The 19,294-nt window shown below is 38.5% G+C and overlaps 2 protein-coding genes across 2 annotated transcripts; one reads left to right on the plus strand and one right to left on the minus strand.

The window, feature by feature from the left end:
* Positions 1 to 573: 573 nt before the first annotated feature.
* Positions 574 to 3,684, plus strand: LOC123267331. The gene is made up of 2 exons (XM_044731905.1): positions 574 to 2,118; positions 2,176 to 3,684. Exons 1-2 carry the CDS (start codon positions 574 to 576, stop codon positions 3,682 to 3,684), a joined length of 3,054 nt encoding a protein of 1,017 aa, XP_044587840.1.
* A 12,402-nt stretch (positions 3,685 to 16,086) lies between these two features.
* Positions 16,087 to 17,851, minus strand: LOC123267332. Its single transcript, XM_044731906.1, has 2 exons — positions 17,845 to 17,851; positions 16,087 to 17,552 (listed from the first exon to the last, which is right to left on the minus strand). The coding sequence occupies exons 1-2, from the start codon at positions 17,849 to 17,851 to the stop codon at positions 16,087 to 16,089; spliced, it is 1,473 nt and encodes a 490-aa protein (XP_044587841.1).
* Positions 17,852 to 19,294: the final 1,443 nt, after the last annotated feature.

Raw genomic sequence — 19,294 nt, forward strand, 5'->3', positions numbered from 1 at the left:
ATTCGACCGCATCAATGCATGTCAGCATGCATATTCTACCAACATTGACGGTAGATCTTCCATCGTTCGTGATCGCTGATCCGAAATGGCCGCATCTGGAGAATCTCCAACTAGCCGACCCGCAGTATCTACAGCCGCGTCCTGTAGACATATTCTAGGTGCATCGCCAGCCGCACAGATCATGAACGCAGAGATTCAAAGAGGACCTCGCAATGCTCCGATCGCACAATCCACCACGCTTGGTTGGATTATTTATGGAGCTGTCACCGCTAAACCCGCTTCAACATCACACGCAGCATTACATGCGTCACTTGATACAGAATTACAAGACGCTATCGCTAAGTTTTGGGAACAGGAAGAAGTTCCATCAGGAATTTCATCGCTCAACGACGCTGAGGAAGACGAATGTGAAGTTCACTTTCGTCAAACGCATTATCGACAGCCTGATGGACGCTATGTAGTGAGATTACCGCTTAAAGCCCCGAGAGTCAACTTGGCGACTCTATTAACGCAGCCATGGGGTCACTCCGCAGATTAATAACTCGCTTGTCGCGAGAAAAGGATTATTCTGACATGTATCATGCATTCATGGCAGAATATATTCAACTAGGACACATGGTACGAGTTCCAATCAACGAATTGCCCGCAAACGCTTACTTCTTGCCTCACCATGGGGTATTGAAGCTTGATAGTGCCACTACGAAACTCCGCACAGTGTTCAATGGTTCCTGTGCAACATCTACAGGAATTTCATTGAATGATATTCTTCACGCAGGACCCAAAACGCAAATTGACATTTTTGACGTGATGTTGAGAATCCGCTGCAATAAAATTCTATTCGCTACTGACATCACCAAGATGTTCAGACAGATTGAGGTCGACTCTCTTGATTGGCCGCTTCAGTGCATTCTCTGGACAGATGAGAATGACCTGGTAGACGCTTACTGTCTCAAGACAGTCACATACGGAACCGCTAGTGCACCTTTTGACGCTGTACGTGTGCTCATTCAACTTGTGAAGGATGAAGGACACCGCTTTCCGCTAGCTGTTGCTCCAATGTTGAAAACACGCTACGTAGATGATATCTACGGTGGAGCAGACAACGAAGAAGACGCTATCAAGGCTGCAGTACAAACAAAAGCTCTGTGTGCAGCAGGCTGCTTCCCGCTTGCCAAATGGGCTAGCAATAGCCCACGGTTACTCGCTGAAGTCGCTCCAGAAAAGCAGCTGGATACACCGCTTAAAGAAATCAGTGATGCACCAGTAAAAGTCCTGGGCATGTACTGGAATTCACGCACTGACGCTCTCCAGTTCAAGTACACGCTACCGCCAGATACGCCTAAGACAAAGAGAGCTATTTTGTCTGAAATCGCTAAACTGTATGATCCGCTAGGACTTCTCGCACCAATAGTCGTCAAAGCCAAGATCTTTATGCAAAATCTGTGGCTAGATAGAGTGTCATGGGATGAACAATTGTCACCATCACTCATTCACAAATGGACTGGATACCGCGAGGATCTTCGAAACATCGAATCCATCCGCATTCCACGCTGGAATAATATAGCACCTGGAGCAACTATGGAATTGCACGGGTTCTCAGACGCTTCGCAAAACGCTATGGCTGCCGCTGTTTATTTGAGAGTCACTGACGCTGATGGGAACACAAAGGTCTCACTTCTGTGTTCAAAAACGCAAGTAGCACCGCTGAAGACCATGACAATCCCACGCTTGGAATTATCTGCCGCATGGTTGCTAACACAACTGATACTTCATGTTAAAGAAGTTCAGTCGCTTGAAAATGTCAGGATCAATCTCTGGACTGACTCCGCCGTGACTCTCGCATGGATTAAAAGTCCAGCAATCCGCTGGAAGACATTCGTCCGCAATAGAGTGGGAAAAATCCAAGAAACGCTTCGAGATGTCTCCTGGAAATTCATTCCAGGAAAACAAAACCCCGCTGACTGCGCTTCAAGAGGTATACCTACGCTAAAACTGAAACAACACGCTCTCTGGTGGCATGGACCAACTTGGCTTCATGAACCAGAATCCTCTTGGCCCACTCTTGAGCCTCCAACCGACAACGCAACGCATCGAGAAGAACGCCAAGGTCTGACATTAGTAACTTAGAAAGCAGAAAATTGCCTTCTCCAACAATTACTATCGCATTACTCGCAGCTGTTTCCATTACTTAGGAAGCTCAGCATCTGGCATCGTGTCAACGACCGCTTTAAAAGAGTTCCACAATCTTCGCTGGCCTACCCGCTTACTCCATCAGACCTGGAGCGCGCTAAATTGACCTTGATTAAGTTCACTCAAGGACAATACTTCGCTAGAGAGATTCACACGCTACAAGATGGTGATGGTCTGCCTAAAAATAACAGCATCACTAAGCTGACTCCGTTCATCGACCATCAGGGGGTCCTGAGAGTCGGTGGCCGCTTAAAAAACGCATTATTGGACCCAGAAGAGAAGCATCCAGCAATACTGCCGAGACATTCACCGCTTACATCAATATTGATTGATGATTCGCACCGCAAAACGCTTCACGGAGGTACTCAGCTCACGCTCGCTGAATTACGCAAAGCTGTCTGGATCATTGGAGGCCGTGTTCCAGTCAGATCCTTTATTCTACGCTGTGTAATTTGCACGAGACATCGTGGAGAACGCGCTCAACAGCTGATGGGTCAACTACCTGCCGCACGAGTACAGCCAACTCGAGCCTTTTTGCATACAGGACTCGATTATGCTGGACCCATCACGCTAAAAACGTTTCAAGGACGTGGAGCAAAAACATACAAAGGCTGGATTGCTGTCTTTGTATGCATGTTCAGCTCAGCTGTTCATCTAGAGCTAGTCACTGACTACACCGCTGCCGCTTTCATCGCCGCTTATCGCCGCTTCACTAGTCGCCGAGGTATCTGCCACACGCTATATTCTGACTGTGGAACCAATTTCGTAGGAGCAGAAAAAGAGCTGAAACGACTATTCGCAGCAGGATCCCGCACATTACGAGAATTATCAAGTCTGATCGCGCAAGATGGCACGAACTGGAAATTCAATCCGCCTGGAGCTCCACATTTTGGAGGAAAATGGGAAGCCGCTGTGAAATCTATTAAATTTCACCTCCGAAGAACAATCGGAGACTCGCTATTGACGCTTGAGCAGTATTCGACGCTACTGGCTCAAATTGAAGCCATATTGAATTCCAGACCGCTTACACCGCTTAATGAAGATCCTGCTGACCTGGCTGTATTAACTCCAGGTCATTTCTTAATCGGACAGTCATTGACCGCAGTCCCAGAGCCATCGCTGACAGATTTACAACCTGCTCGGCTCTCGCACTGGGAACAAGTCCAGCAAATGGTGCAACATTTCTGGAAACGCTACTACCAGGACTGTATCTACCGCTACCAGGCCATTTCAAAGTGGCATCATCAACGCAACCAGATCAAAGTGGGTTCAGTTGTACTGATCACCACTGAGGATCTTCCGCCAACCAAGTGGCCATTAGCCAAAGTGATTGCTGTCCATCCAGGAGCAGATGGACAAATCCGCGTGGTAACTGTGAAGACAGTTAACACAGAGCTGGTACGCCCAATTACAAAGCTTTGTGTCTTGCCACTGACGCATGAAGAGGATGATCTTGTCGACGCAGCCGCCAACGCCGGGGAGAATGTTCAGTGAACAGGCCCACTTAGTGAGCACTACGTCACTGTGGGCTCCCCAAATTTACAATACGCACCTGACAAGCGCTCGTTCCCGCTAATTTTCACACGCTTGCGCCACTCGACCGCTCGATCACGCCACATGTATTGAATTTTACTATTGGCTATCGATGTCGACATCAATAGAACGAATTATTGATTGGCTATCGCTCTCGCTGGACATGCGCATTAGCCTTCTTCTCCAAGTCAACGAGGAAGAAGACGAATTATCTTTATTATCTTTCGCTTCCACGCTTTCGTTGCAACAAGTCGCCATTAATTCCGCTTTACTTTCGCTTATTGTTAATTAACCGCATTTCGCTATTTTTATAATTTAAATTGCTTAAATTAACCGCTAATAATTCGCTTTAATTTGTTATAGGTAAATTGTGTTATCAGTGCATTTATTTCACCGCTTTTTCAGTGCCGGCAAAGTGTTCAACCACGTGTCAACCGGCTTCGCTTTTGCAACCCACGCTGTAATTTACAAATCCGCTTTTATCTTAACAATCCGCTATTAAAAATATTAAATATTGAGTGTAATTAATGTAAATAAATTACTAGTGTTATTTTTGATAATAAATTACGCGTTTTAATTGAGATATCCAACCCTAAACCTGATCCCCGCTTTTCCGCTCTTTCTGTAATTATTCATTTACTCAATTCAAGAATTTCTTCGTTTAAATTAACATAATCAAAATCTTCAAAATAATTGTACTGGCTCGAAAATTTTTTCTTGAATCAAGTTGATTTTTTTATCAGTGTAGTTATATTCAAATATACACGAAGAAAAAAGAATAGATCTTATTCCTATGTAGAATAGTAACCATTACAATGTTACATAGTAGGAGATGAGAGGGTCAGTTGAACCAAAAAATTTTAGCAATTTTTTATTATTCGAATTAAAACTAAATAATAATTTTTTAACTTCCCGCTAAGAAAATTGAAAATTTTCAAAAATCGGGAAGTTATTGGTTTTACCCCGTTTATCGAAAATCGAATTTTCATCAGATCTCGACGTTTTAAGGTCCTAGGAAGCTTCCCTGAATGTTTTCGCGATGATGTCCGTATGTCTGTATGTATGTATGTATGTGTGTGTGTATGTATGGGTATGCATGTATGTAACCCTCTTATAACTTTTGAACGGTTTGACCGATTTCGTCGCGGTTGGCGCCATTCGAAAGGGATTGACCAAACTTAGATTTTGAATATACTTTGAACTGATTCGGACCAGTAGATTTTAAGAAATCTCAAAAAAACCACAAAAAAAATTTTTTCAAATGTGGTTTTTTTGGAATAACTTTTAAACGGCTTAATCAATCAATTTCAAAAATTATTTAGCTCTTAACATCAAAAGACCACGTCAGTTGACGCCAGTCCCGTCAAAATTGGTTGATTCGTTCGTAAGTTATCGTTGTCAAAAGAAAACCGAAAAAAGTGTTTTTCAGAATCACTCCGAAATTCCTAGTTCGATCAATTTATTACTCAAAGATTCTTTATAAGGCTTCAAAAACCGGTCGAATGCTGCCAACCGCGTGAAAATCGGTTCATTCATTCAAAAGTTGAGGAGGAGGATGGTTTTACTTGTATCACTGTAGAGTGTTTTACAAGGGAGGGTGGGGAATTATTGTCTCTCCACTTTTTTTCTCCGCAATATAATCTCTCAACCCCGTCATTATAACTCTCAACCACTTTTTTCGTCCCCACCCCCCTGCATGTCGGGATTTTTTCTTTCATGCCCGACACACATGTGCTGCGACTGTGGCCGACTTACGCGTTATAATCAGTATCTGCATTTGCATTACGGTCATAAATAGTATGGAGGTACTTCTATAATGACATTTTACCTCCATAACTATACGGGAAAACCACAGCAAACCCGACCGGTACAAAGGCTGGCAATGAAACGCACATATTCTTAGTTTATAATCATTGAAAAATATTGGTGCGCGCCGGAATCGAACCCTGGTCCCACTCTTTCGAAATGCAGGTACCGAGCCGATTAGGCTATTGCCAACCTTTCATTCAAAAGTTATTGCGGTTTAAAAATTCAAAAAATTGTGTTTTATTAAACTACTATCATGAGCTCAAAGAGCTCAAAATGACACAAAAATCATATTTTTGAGCTCGAAGAGCTCAAAAACGTAATGTGTAATTTTGAGCGCTTAAGTACAAAATGAGCGGGAAGTTGCAGAGATGGCCTTTAGGGTTAACCATCGTCCTAATTTTTTTTCGTAGAATGGTGGTTTATTATGTTTACTATCATTATAAATCCATAAATTAGTCAATAAGCAACGTGAATTGTTAAAAATTATTAATTTATGCTAACGCGTCGAATGGTTCAATTGACCCCCGCTCGGGGTTAATTGAACCAATTATATTTGAAACTCAAGCCCGAACTTTTAATAAATAATATATTAATTGTTACTTGTTAATACATATTACTATTGTATATTTCTAAGGCACAGATAGGGTAGAAGCACCGTTTTTGGCCAGTTAACATTTGAATTAATTTATAAAAAATTATAATATTATAATCATATTTTTGTTGAGTTTTAAAAGACTTATATTAAAACAAATTGAGTTTGTAATGATTTTAATGAAATTTATTAATATAAATTCATTTCTATCATTTATTTGAACAATAAATGGCCATAAACGGTACAGTGACCACAAACGGTACTTCTACCCTATCTATCGCAAAAATATAAGTAATTTTTCAATAATATAAATTCACTTTTTAATTTCTTTACAATCCCGACCAAAAATTTAAGTTCGGCGGTGGTTCGTTCCGAATTAGGCATGCCGAGTTCCAAGCTCGCACCGAATCAGGAAGCCAATGTTAGCCCACATTCCGGAAGTAACGCAGTTGCGAGTTTGGGCCTCATTTGACTTCCGACTTAGGCGGTGGTTTGGAAATCACACTTAATGGTGACTATCTAAGCCTCATTCGATTCGAATTTGGCTACCTAATTAGGCAACAATTCAGAAACCAAATTCGCACGGAAGAATCCAAATTTAATCCTTTCTTCGTTTTTAGCTATTTGTAGACTCGTAATAGCTGTTACCCATCCTATCTCCGTCACTCGTTCAGCGTTGCATATTTGTACAAAATAAATTCATTACAATTAGTCAAATTTCATTCATTCACACATAACATTCACGACGTTGGATTCGAGCCTGGAAGGTGATAATACACAAAGTATTGGGCATCGAATAAAAATCTACCACGTTACAAACTATAATTAATAAAATTTAGTTATATCATCTCACATATAATTAGATCCTACAAATATTTATACAGAAAAAAATTAAATTGATTCAAGAAAAAAATTGTTAAACCAAGAAAATCATTTGAAATATTTTCATTGTTTTGATTTCCCGGGAAAAAATGATCAGATCTGATCAGACATGAACAGGCATGAGTCTTCAGGCCTGATCATCATACATGAAAAATTAAGTAAGTTTGACTTGATTCAAGAATTTTTCTCTTCAATCAAGTTAATTTTTTTTTAGTTTAGATCTTGTTATATATGATGAAATCTAACCATTTTTTTCGAATTATGTTTTTTATTCTTATAATTTTTATTATTTTGTCATAGAAATATACATGTCTCGAAATATTGAAACTAAAATTCCAACAATAGTTACATTTTTCAATTTTAAAAACAAGATACGAAGTTGAAAAAGCATTGGAGTCCAGAATTTTGCTTTCGATTCTGTGATTTAACTGGTTCATCTTCTTTGCTCGGTTCTGGAGATGATTTTTCTCCATCGTCAGTAAATTCACCCTGTATCATGGAATGAATTAAAATTCCAACTATTTTTTAATCACATAAACCCGCAAAATGATTAATCATGGCAATAAAAGATCCACAAGATAAAATTATTTTATGAAAAATAATAAATTTCTTTTATAATAAATAATAAATATAATTTATACTTACATCAGTAAAAGGTACTTCAAAGACCGGAAATATTTTTCCCCATGATGGCGTTAATTTTTCAGCCACTTCAGTATCTCGGGAATCTTGCGATAGACACATCGAAGCCATTAATGCAACAGACAGTAGAATTGACAAGTGCTTATAAGGAATCATAGCGCTTGAAATTTTCAAAGAAAGAGTTTTTTTTTATTGAAATGATCAAAAACCGTAGAGAGATGAAAGCAAACTGATATAAGTTTTTATAAGTCAGTTTCAAAAAAAAGTCTGGCATTTCGAAACAGTGTAAATAGAAATTAATCTTCTTTACAAACGCCAATTTATGAGAATAGAAATTTATGCTAAATTATTTAAATTTATTCCTAGTTTATCAAATTATAGAAAATATCAAAACGATAAAAGTTTATTTTATTAATAATCGCTGTGAGGACTTTACACTTGCTGACGCACACGATTGATACATAATTTATAGATCGTATGTTTGTATTTGTCAAATATAAAGTTAGTTTGTTCTAATATCGCGTTATCAATGCCAATAGGGCGTATAAAAAAATTTTTTATCTTTAAATGATCTTGGAAATGTTAAGATTAAAAAAAAAAATTAATGAAATCAAAAGTAAAATTTTTTATGGTATAAAAAATTTGTCAAATTATTCATTTCTTTTTGAGCGTCTCAAGAGTTGATTTTTGAAAATTTTGAATTTTAATTACTAATCATTCAAAATTTTCTTCCTTAAGGGATTAGGGGTAGTCAGAAACATGAAAAAATAAGAAATTTCAATCGTTTTTTCTTGCCAGTAAATTATTTTACTTTATAAAAGTAATAATATGGCATCATTATACAATGTTTTGATTTGCCTTCACGAAAATTTGAAAAAAAAAAATTAGAAAAACGGTAGACCCTGAAGGCCATCCGTGCAACTTCCCGCTAATGCCATACTTAGGTGCATAAAACTGCACTAATGACGTTTTTGAGCTCTTCGAGCTCAAATATACAATTTGTGTGTTTTTTTGAGCTCTTCGAGCTCAAAAGTCTGATAGAAGTATCATGGAACAATATTTTTTAAATTTTCAAACCACACTAACTTTTAAATAAATCAACCGATTTTCACGCAGTTGGCAGTATTTGACGCAATTTTTTTAGTTTCATGAAGAATCTTCAAGTTTGAATTGATAAAACTAGGAAATTTGGAGTAATTCCAAAAAAACACTTTTTTGGTTTTCTTTCGTTCATGATATTTCTTGAACGAATTGACCAATTTTGACCGGCTTGACGGCGATCGACGTAATTTTTTCATGCTAATAGCTGATTAGTTTTTGAAATCGATCAGTGCAGCCGTTTAAAAGTTATTCCAAAAAATGTCGGAATTATGTTAAAAAAACACTTGTTTCCAAATATTTTATCGAGGATATCTCTCGAACCAATCAACCGATTTCCACGTTTTTGGCGGCGATCGACGCGGGTTTTTAAGTTCTGTAATTATTCTATATCATCAAAAACGATCCGAAAAGAAATGACGAAGTTATGTCAAAAAAACACTTTTTTCGGTTTTCTTTCGTTCACAATATCTCTCGAACGAATCAACCGATTTTGACCGGATTAGCGACGATCGGCGTGGTTTTTCAAGCTTAAGAGCGGATTAGTTTTTGAAGTTGATCGATAGAGCCGTTTAAAAGTTATTCCAAAAAAAACATTTTCAAAAATGATTTTTTTCTTATTTTTTTTGAGATTTTTCAAGATTTCTCAAAATCTATCGGTCCGAATCGGTTCAAATTCTCAGGAAGTCTAAGTTTGAGGGAACTTATTAGAACGCCGTTTAGTACGTTCCGATCGGTTCAGTCGTTCAAAAGTTATAAGCGAGTCACATAGTCACACACACACACACACACACACACACACACACACACACACACACACACACACACACACACGCACACACACACACACACACACACACACACACACACACACACACACACACACACACACACACACACACACACACACACACACACACACACACACACACACACACACACACACATAGACATAGTGACAACCTCGCGGGGATAGTCAGGGAAGCTTCATGTGACCTTCAAACGTCGAGATCTGATGAAAACTCGATTTTTGCAAAACGGGGTGAAAACAATAACTTCCCGATTTTTGAAAATCTTCGATTTTCTTAGCAGGAACTTAAAAAATTGATAATTTCAAATTCTAAAAGCTGTATAAATTTCATTGAAATCTACTAAGCAGTTTTCGAGTTACAGTGATCACCAGTTCAAGAAACACAGTTTTGAGAAAAACGCATTTGGAGTTTTACACTCTTGAGAGCTACCTGCTCTTTAGCGTTCTGGAGTGCCTGAGCGCTCTTTATTATTTGTCGGATTCATTTAAAATTTTCAGAGAATATTTTTAAGATATCATACTTGAAGAAAATGTAAAAAAAATCGATTTTTTGAAAATTCTGACTACCCCTAACTCCTTAAAACCAAAAGAGTACATACCGAAAAAAATACTATTTTAAGGTAGTACCTCCGCGACAATCCAGATCAAAAATTTTGACTCGCTATCCATGTTATACGTATCGACAGAGCTAAGGTTGTAGGTTAAGATTTTTTAACGTTACTGTACTCGTCACTACTATATTCTCTATACATATACACACACACTACGGTTTCAGTGACTAGCGGCTGTTTTTTGTACCCCCTCTCCTAAAAATAATCCTCTAAAAGTGAAATTGATTTTAATTAATCTCGAAAACTACATGGTAAAAAATTTTCATTTTTTTTTTAATTGTTCGAAATATCATATTCTTCAATCTACTAGTTTTTTGATAAAGTCTTGAAATTCTTTCGATGGAAAAAATTAAAAATACTGTCATTTTCCCACGCTTCTCCTATGTTACATGTACAAAAATGTCATTTTCAATTGCAATTATCTCGAGCTTGGTGTGGTAAATCGTCTTCAAATTTTAACAGCATATGTATTATGTATTTAATGACTTATATTCAAAGTTTCGAGGATTTCTTGAAATATTGCTTTCATAACCGTACTACCTTAAAAATGTTTTATTACTTCAATAAATTTCTACTTTTCCAAGATCCGTAAGGTCTTTGAAAAAAAATCTGGATAACGGTTGACCCTAAAGGCCATCCCTGCAACTTCCTGCTAATTCCATATCTAAGCGCTTAAAATTGCACTTATGACGTTTTTGAGCTCTTTGAGCTCAAAAATATAATTTGTATGTTACTTCGAGCTCAAAAGTCTGATAGAAGTTTAATAAAACAGTATTTTTTGAATTTCCAAACTGCAATAATTTCTGAATAAACTGATTTTCACTCGTTTGGCAGTATTCCACACAGTTTTTTCAATTCTATAATATACTTTTAAACACAAACTGATCGTACCCAAAATCTTAGAGAAATTTGAAAAATTCACTTTTTCCGAATTTTTTCGACAACGATAACTCGGGAACCAATCAACCGATTTTCACATTCTTGGTGGCGATCGATGTGGTTTTTTAAGCTCTAATAGTTATTCCATTTCATCAAAAACGATCAAAAGAGAAATGTCGAAGTTATGTGAAAAAAACACTTTTTTCGAAATTTTTCGTTTTCGATAACTCTTGAACGAATCAACCAATTTTGACAAAACTGGTGGCAATCGACGTGGGTTTTCAAACTTAAGAGCGAACTAGTTTTTGGAGTTTATCGATGAAGCCGTTTAAAAGTTATTCCAAAAAAACGATTTTTTGAAAATTTTATTTTTGAGATTTCTCAAAATCTAGCGAACCGAATTAATTCAAATTCTTACGAAATTTAATCGTAATGATACTCTTTGGATAGCGACCTATTTCGATCCGATCGGCCGAGGCGTTCAAAAGTTATAAGGAGTTTACATACACACACACACACACACACACACACACACACACACATACACATACACCTGCGGCAGAGGAGCAACTGCTACCAGGCTCGTCTCCCCGTAGCGTATGGGAGAACGCCCGTTGTCCTTGGATGACGCTAAGTCTCTTAGTTGATGAGGTACAGAGGGTAGGAGCCAAATAAAATACGCTCTCGTGGACAAAACTCCCCTATAATGGGTTGGTCACACTAACTGTCCTAGCAAGACGATCATTCCCTGCTGTAACTTACTGGGAGTGTCCGGAACCCGTGTCGATTATTTCCGACAATGCGGGTCACGGCTGATGTGAGCTTGCTCTGCTGAGGTGTAAGTTGCAGCAATGGATCAGGAGCCAGTCACTTCGGGCCTTGATCAGGAAGTACGCAGTGAGTGTTAGAGATCGGAATCTTTACCGCCCCGAGCGAGTCTAGTCCGTCCGTGTATTCCGGGGCTGACTAAGTGTCGACTAGGCCTCAGGGAACTGGGGTAGAAGTACTATCACTGAGGGTAACCCGTTCCTAGTTATGACTACCCGCTCCACTCCGTACGATGCGCTGGTAAATCAAAAAGTATGAGTAATTTACAGGAAATAAACAAAAGTGGAAACGGGCTTCATGCCCAACAAGCAGCGATTGAAGCAAGCGCTGAAATGAAGAGAACGCAAGCGCTGGAGCGCCTTGAAAAGTTGACCATTGAGCTGCAAGAGTTTGTCCAAACAAAGGTCAATATCCACAAGGAGATAAAGACCAAGACAACCGGTGTAGTCAATGCTCTTGGAAGATTCAAGAAACTGGACGAGGAATGGCAGTCATCACGACGACGCATTCAAAGTGAAGTTAAGACTGAAGAAGCAATGGACACTGGAGCCGATGGTGACGGTGAATCTGCTGTTGAGGACAAAGGTGAAAATGGCACAAGGCCTGGAGAGAGAAAGGACCGAAACTCGCCAGAGCCAACCGACAAAGTCACAAAGAAGAAGGACTTGCAAAAAAGCCGTCCGCAACGAGTAGCAGAGCAGAGTGACGAACCTAAGAAGGCGTCTGATTGGGAAAAAGTATAGTCTAAGAAGGAGAAGAGGAAGCTAGCTAGAGAGCAAGTCTCAAAGCAGCCGCCGAAGGAGCCCAGGCCAGAGCCTAAGCGGAAAAAACCACGCAAATGGATCAGACCCGACGCACTGATCATCGAGATTCGAGATGTCGATGACGACTTTGCTTAGCTCGAAGAGGTTTTTCTTGGAAAGTATTGAACATCTACACAGCCAGTGACCATACTACAGTGCGATACTATGGGAAATATCAATTGGCCAGAATCTAACAAGAGTCAACAGGAACGCTAGCGCGGTTGGGTGGAAAGTTAAATCTCTCGACCTCACTGCTTTAGTAGTAGCCCTAGAGTGCGATCCGATCATCGTCGAAACTGCTGAAGAGAAGACTAAGGACCTAATGAGAAGAATCACCCAGGCTTGCGACGCCAGTATGTCTCGGAAACGTGGCATGAATTCAAGACCTTCGGTGCACTGGTGGAACGATCACATTAGCATTCTACGTTCAGAGTGTCTTAAAAAAAGAAGAAAGTCTCAGCGTTGCTACAGACGACCTAATTCCGCAGAGCTGTTGGCAGAGTTCAAAAAGGCCCGTCGAGAACTAAACAGTGCCATTAAAGAAAGCAAAAGACGCTGCTGGAAGAAACTGGTTGCAGAAGTAGAGAAAGATCCATGGGGCAGACCGTATAAGGTGGTTATGACCCACCTGAAATGCCAGCCAATGCCATCACCTACGTGTCCACAGCTCCTAGAGAAAATTGTTAAGCTCCCTCAAAGCCATCAATATTTAAATTACATTGGTTTACATAGGTTACAAGATTACTTAACTAATTAAAGGTTTACAATTAGATTTAATTTCAAATGTAATAAAATCCAAATAGATCATTTAATACAAACAAATAACTTAATTAAAAGTCATAATAATTCTACAAGAAAAAATATTTAAATAAGATCAAAAATAAAGATTGCAATTGTTAATTGTCATGTTCAAAAAAGTGATTGAAGCAAGCATTTTGAAATTCAACCAAATTATCTACAGCCACAGTCTCAGCTGGCAGTGCATTCCAGATACGTATGCCATGAATTAAGAATGAATTATCATACATGGCACAATTAGCCTGCGGTATACGAAGATAGTCTTGTCGGACATCACCTCTACGCAGTGCTACAGGCAAAAAGTCTAGTTTTGAGCCGAATAGCTGCCAATAATTTAGTCGAATTTCCTTATAAAACACACAAGCAATGAAATAATCTCTTCTCGCTGAAAGCTTCAGCCAACCTAACTTTTTGAAATATGGAGTAACATGTTCATATTTTGGTACTTGATAGATAAACCCAACACATGAATTCAATTTACGCTGCATCTTTAATAATAATTTGTTTGACATTGAAACACTAAATTTTTGCTTAATTTAAAAATTTAATTATTTAGACCATTAAACCTCGCGGATAAGAAATAATCGCCTAAACTTCTAAAAATTGGGATACTTTGGCAGGTTGTAGGTAGTCGTGGTAAAGAGGTGTTGGTGTTTTCAACAATAAATGGTGATTGGCGACAAGGATTATAACAAACTTAAGGGGGGAAATACGTGTACAGGCTTAAAAAAATTTAATTTTTTTTTTTTTTATAAATCGCTCGTAAAACTATTCAAAAATATAGATTGAAAATTTCAAGTCAAAATTTCTATTCGTTCAAAAGTTATGAGCGATTTAGCAATTACTTTAATACTATTTTACATTAACTTTTTCTGTCACTTTTTTTTCAAACGCGTTTTTCTCGAAACGAGTTTTTTCAAAACTGTGTGCAGTCTAGCTCAAAGAGTTTTAAACCAATCATCTTGCGATATGGCTTATAATTTTCTTTATACAATTATCTTGAATATGAACCTCAATCGAAAGCGATATTTTGATTTAAACTATTTTTTTTTTAATAAACAATCTATGAAAAGTGATAAAAAATCTCGGCTTAATTTCACAACCCTCTAAAAAATGCAAATTTTTAGTTTTTTTTTGTGGAATTGAGGTTCATATGGAAGATACACATATAAATGAAGTAATTTTTCTATGCCATTGATTTCAAATAAAAATTGTGTCTTCCATACTGCACACAGACTGCTAAGTCGGATGACAACCTACGATGTGTATCAGCTGATATCTCCGCTATTTGTTAACTTATATTGTTGTTTAATACGAAAAAATACTCATAAATATATTTATAAAATAAATCGATAGTTTCAATAAATAATATTAATTTCTTACACCTTAAAAAAATTAATGAAAATCAGCATGAAAACGGCCTTCTACACGTATTTCCCCCCTTAACTTTATTTCACCAAATCAACACTTTAAATATAAGCTTGTAGTATTTCGGTAACGCAATTCAATGAAATACTTGTAAAAATAGGACACTTATACTTAGGATTATAGCTAATTAAATATTAATGAATAAACGTGGTGAGTAATCACCTAATGCAAAATAATAAAATTAATAGAAATGATATAAAATATTATTTCATTAGATAATAAACTTTTAGAGATTTAGTGAGTTTTTGGTGAGTAGTCACCTGATAGTAGTAATAGTAATTTATAAGATTTGACTAAGAAAAATCTAGCGTGGTGGTTGACACCGGGGGATAGATCGAAGTGTCGATCAATGCTCAGGTTTTGAGGCTCGTAGCTGATTTTCCCCTCCTCGTGTCGTCTTGTGACGTCACGGGGGCTACACATTAATTTAGTTAGTGTCGGTAACGGAAATTTCGGGTGGTAGTTCGCCAGGCTGATAAAATCGGGACATTTTGCAGTGTCTCAACATATTCGTATACGCCGCACAACAATAATCAAAGAGAGGAATTATTAAAGTAGATACTAGCTTAATACGTAAACTTTCACTAAATATTTCATTGTTTATTTTTATCTGTGCGAGAATACTCATAGCGCGATTGCACAAATTTGTTACTTGATTCTCCCATGAGAGAGTACTATCTATGAGAGAATACTATCTATAATCACCCCAAGGTATTTTACAGTGCTACTATAAGGAATGGCACACCCCTCCACAAAGATTGTGTCGGCTATTCTGCACTCATCACTACTAATTTTTGCTCTACTTCCACAAATAATTGCTTTCGTCTTCAAAGGATTCATTTTTAGATGATTAGTTCTGCACCAATCTGTGATTTTTATTATTTCACCGTTAAGCTTATTCACACAAACACTGATTTGAGAAAGATGGCAAGAAAGGTATATCAGTAAGTCATCAGCATAGAATAAGTATTGGCAATCTAAACGTTTAGCTAGATCTGTGATGTATAGTGAGAATAATAACGGACCAAGCACACTTCCCTGAGGTACACCACTTACAATTTCTTTCCACAACGAGTTACCTTCGCTCGAGCGTACGGACTGCTTTCTGTTTGCTAAATAAGATTCAATCCAATCAACGGCTGAATTCGACATGTTCATAGATGACAATTTACATAATAATCTTTAGTGATTAACAGAATCAAAGGCCTTGCTAAGGTCAAACGAGATCGCAATTAAAACCTTTGACTCATTCACCGCTTGTCTTATATCGTCACAGAACTTTACAATGGCAGTCTGCGTACCCAAACCTCCACGAAATGCTGTCTGGTATTCATCGAAGTAATTATTGTCATTGATATATTCAACAATTTGGTCATGAGCACACTGTTCCAAGGCTTTTGACAAGTTTGGCAACAGCGATATAGGCCTATAATCTTCACAGTTTACTGGATAAGCCTTTTTTGGAATAGGAATCACATGTGATAGCTTCCAATTCTTCGGAAAGACTCCTGTAGTTAATGACACGTTGAAGAGGTCTGTAATTGCTTGCTGAAAAAAAGGCAGCATACATTTATATGACTTGATAGAAAAGCCATCCGAGCCACATGAATTTGACGTCAATCTCATAATTGATTTTCTAACTGTTACTGTATTCAATTCTGTGAAAGTGAATTCATCGCCATTATTATCAACCAACAATATGTCTGACGTGTCAACATCTGAATCGATGACATTACCCGACGCACGTGCAAAGAATTCATTTAATTTATTCAAGTCAACTTTTATAATAGTTTGTGATTTCTTCTGTTTAACAATGCCTAATCTTCTTAGATCATTCCAAAATTCCCTCGAGTTTTTTGCATTAATTAATTGATTGTCAAAGTATTTTTTCTTTGCTTCAGTAATACGTTTTTTAACCAATCGCCTGACGTTAAAGAACTCTTTATAAGCATAACCCGTCCTTCTGTAGATACGATAAAGCTTATTTCTCCGACATTGGAGACTTCTAATATCATCAGTGAACCATGGAGCCGGTGGTCGACGCGGAACAACCAATTTCTCAGGCACAATAGCATTTATAATACGTTCACGGTGTGCATGTAAACAAGTGTTCATTTCATCAACTGAGCCCAGCTCCTTCAGAGCTTCATAATCAATATCTTCACACAATTCTTGCAGCTTATCATCATCAATAGCATTCCAATTTCTGAATGTAAAGTTGTTCAGCTGTTTTAATTCAACTTTGCAATTATAAGTCACAGAAATTAAGTCATGATCAGAAATAAATGGCTCTGAAGATTGTTCTGACGCCAACACCTTGGACAGATCATCCACAATGCAAACATCAATCCAAGAATCCGAGTTTTGTAAGTGATGAGTAGGAGCATATTCAACAATATGCAAGTCTAAACAATTACAAAACTTCCGCAGTTGATCACCATAAAAATTCTTTTTACTTAAGTCTGAATTTAAATCTCCAACAATAATAATGTTATTAAATGGTACCATTATGTTTTCCATCTCCTCCTCTAAATCATCTAAATGTCCTATGTTGGGTGGTTTATAGACCACACCAACTAGTATCTTTTGCTTTGATGAACTCAATATTTCAACGAATAAGTACTCCGGATGTTTGTCTTCTGAGTTTACTGAAGATGCAACATATTTAGCAGATTCAACCACATTTCCGAAACAGCAATTATATCATAATTATGATCTCTAAAATATTCTTTAAAAATTTCAAAATGACACTCATTTCTGAGCGATTGAGCGTTTACATGACAAACTTTTAAATTACTTAATCGAGTCGAAGGACTCTGCGATGAGACGATGGACATAGAAGATGGTGAGGAAGCAATGATTTGTTATTGGATTAAATCCCGCAGTGGGCCTATTCCCACTATAGGTCTCAACTTAACAGGTGGTTCATCATTTGCATACCTGACATTTACTGAAGTATTCCTTTGCTCTTCTCGAGTAGGGAATAATAAGGCACCGGGATTGGACGGAATTCCTAATATTGCCCTAAATCAATCCTTAGGGCAACACCGACATTATTCCTGGACGTTTACGATACATGCCTGAAGGAAGGGACTTTTCCCCAGAAGTGGAAACAGCAACGGCTAGTGCTACTTCCGAAGGGGAAAAAGCCGCCGGAAGAACCGTCATCCTACCGATCACTCTGCATATTAGACACGGCCGGCAAGATATTCGAGCGCATAATTCATCAGAGAATAGAGGCTGTAGTCGATCCACTCCTGGCAGAGAACCAGTTTGGTTTCCGAAAAGGCCGGTCAACTCTGGATGCGATCAAATTGGTTGTTGATACAGCCAAGGATGCAATCGCCGGAACGAGATGGAAGGGTGGAAAGAAGAAATACTGCTTGGTGGCTGCTTTGGACATCAAGAATGCCTTCAACTCCGCTAACTAGGACTGCGTTATGCGGGCTCTAGAAGAAAAAAACGTACCAGGATACCTTCGCAGAATGGTAGCGAGCTACTTCACGAATAGGGTTCTGAAATATGATACAAAGAACGGTACGGAAGAGTACGAAATCACCGGAGGAGTGCCACAGGGATCAGTTTTAGGTCCTTTGCTATGGAACATCATGTATGATGGCCTCCTGAGAATAGCATTGCCTACGGGAGTCAAACTTGTAGCATATGCGGATGATGTAGCTGTCGTGATCGTCGCAAAACACCTCGAAGAGATAGAAATGGCATTTGATATTACATTCAGACGAGTCAATTTGTGGATGAACATGGTGAACTTGCAACTAGCCAAGCATAAAACCGAGGCAGTACTCATCACCAGTAAAAAAACGGTAGAAACTATCAAGTTGAGAGTCGGATAACAAGAAATCACATCACAACCATTTATCCGTTATCTGGGAGTGATGCTGGATGCCCGACTCAACTTCAAGCAACAGGTGGAACACGTCAGTGCCAAAGCGTCAGTAGTGAGGGCTAGTCTCGCACGGCTGATGCCTAACATCGGAGGCCCAATGCAGAGCAGGAGGCTACTATTGTCATCAGTAGTCACATCAGTGCTCACTTACGGAATATCCATTTGGGCTAATGCACTGGAAACCTAAGAATCATGGAGAAAAGCTGAACCAGTATATCGACTGAGTGCCCTACGAGTAGCTAGTGCCTTCCGCACTATATCGGAACCCTACCTCTTAGAGTTCTAGCAGAGGAAAGACGAGCCCTTTACCAACGAAAAAGGTCAACTGCACTGAGCCCTGAAGAACTTAGAATTGAAGAACGGCAGAACAGCATAGGCCGATGGCAACTACAATGGGATGCTGCAGAGAAGAGTAGGTGGACGCACCGCCTCATACCTCGGATCGACATTAGGCTTAACCGGAATCACGGCGAGGTCAATTAT

Source organism: Cotesia glomerata, linkage group LG6 (assembly GCF_020080835.1).
Source record: "Cotesia glomerata isolate CgM1 linkage group LG6, MPM_Cglom_v2.3, whole genome shotgun sequence".
NCBI lineage: Eukaryota > Metazoa > Arthropoda > Insecta > Hymenoptera > Braconidae > Cotesia > Cotesia glomerata.

Bases quoted from the DNA above. Each gene is read 5' to 3' on its own strand.
- LOC123267331 (XM_044731905.1), top strand. From the start codon at position 574: ATGTATCATGCATTCATGGCAGAATATATTCAACTAGGACACATGGTA. The intron at 2,119-2,175 runs GTAACTTAGAAA...CATTACTCGCAG, and splicing joins AACGCCAAGGTCTGACATTA to CTGTTTCCATTACTTAGGAA.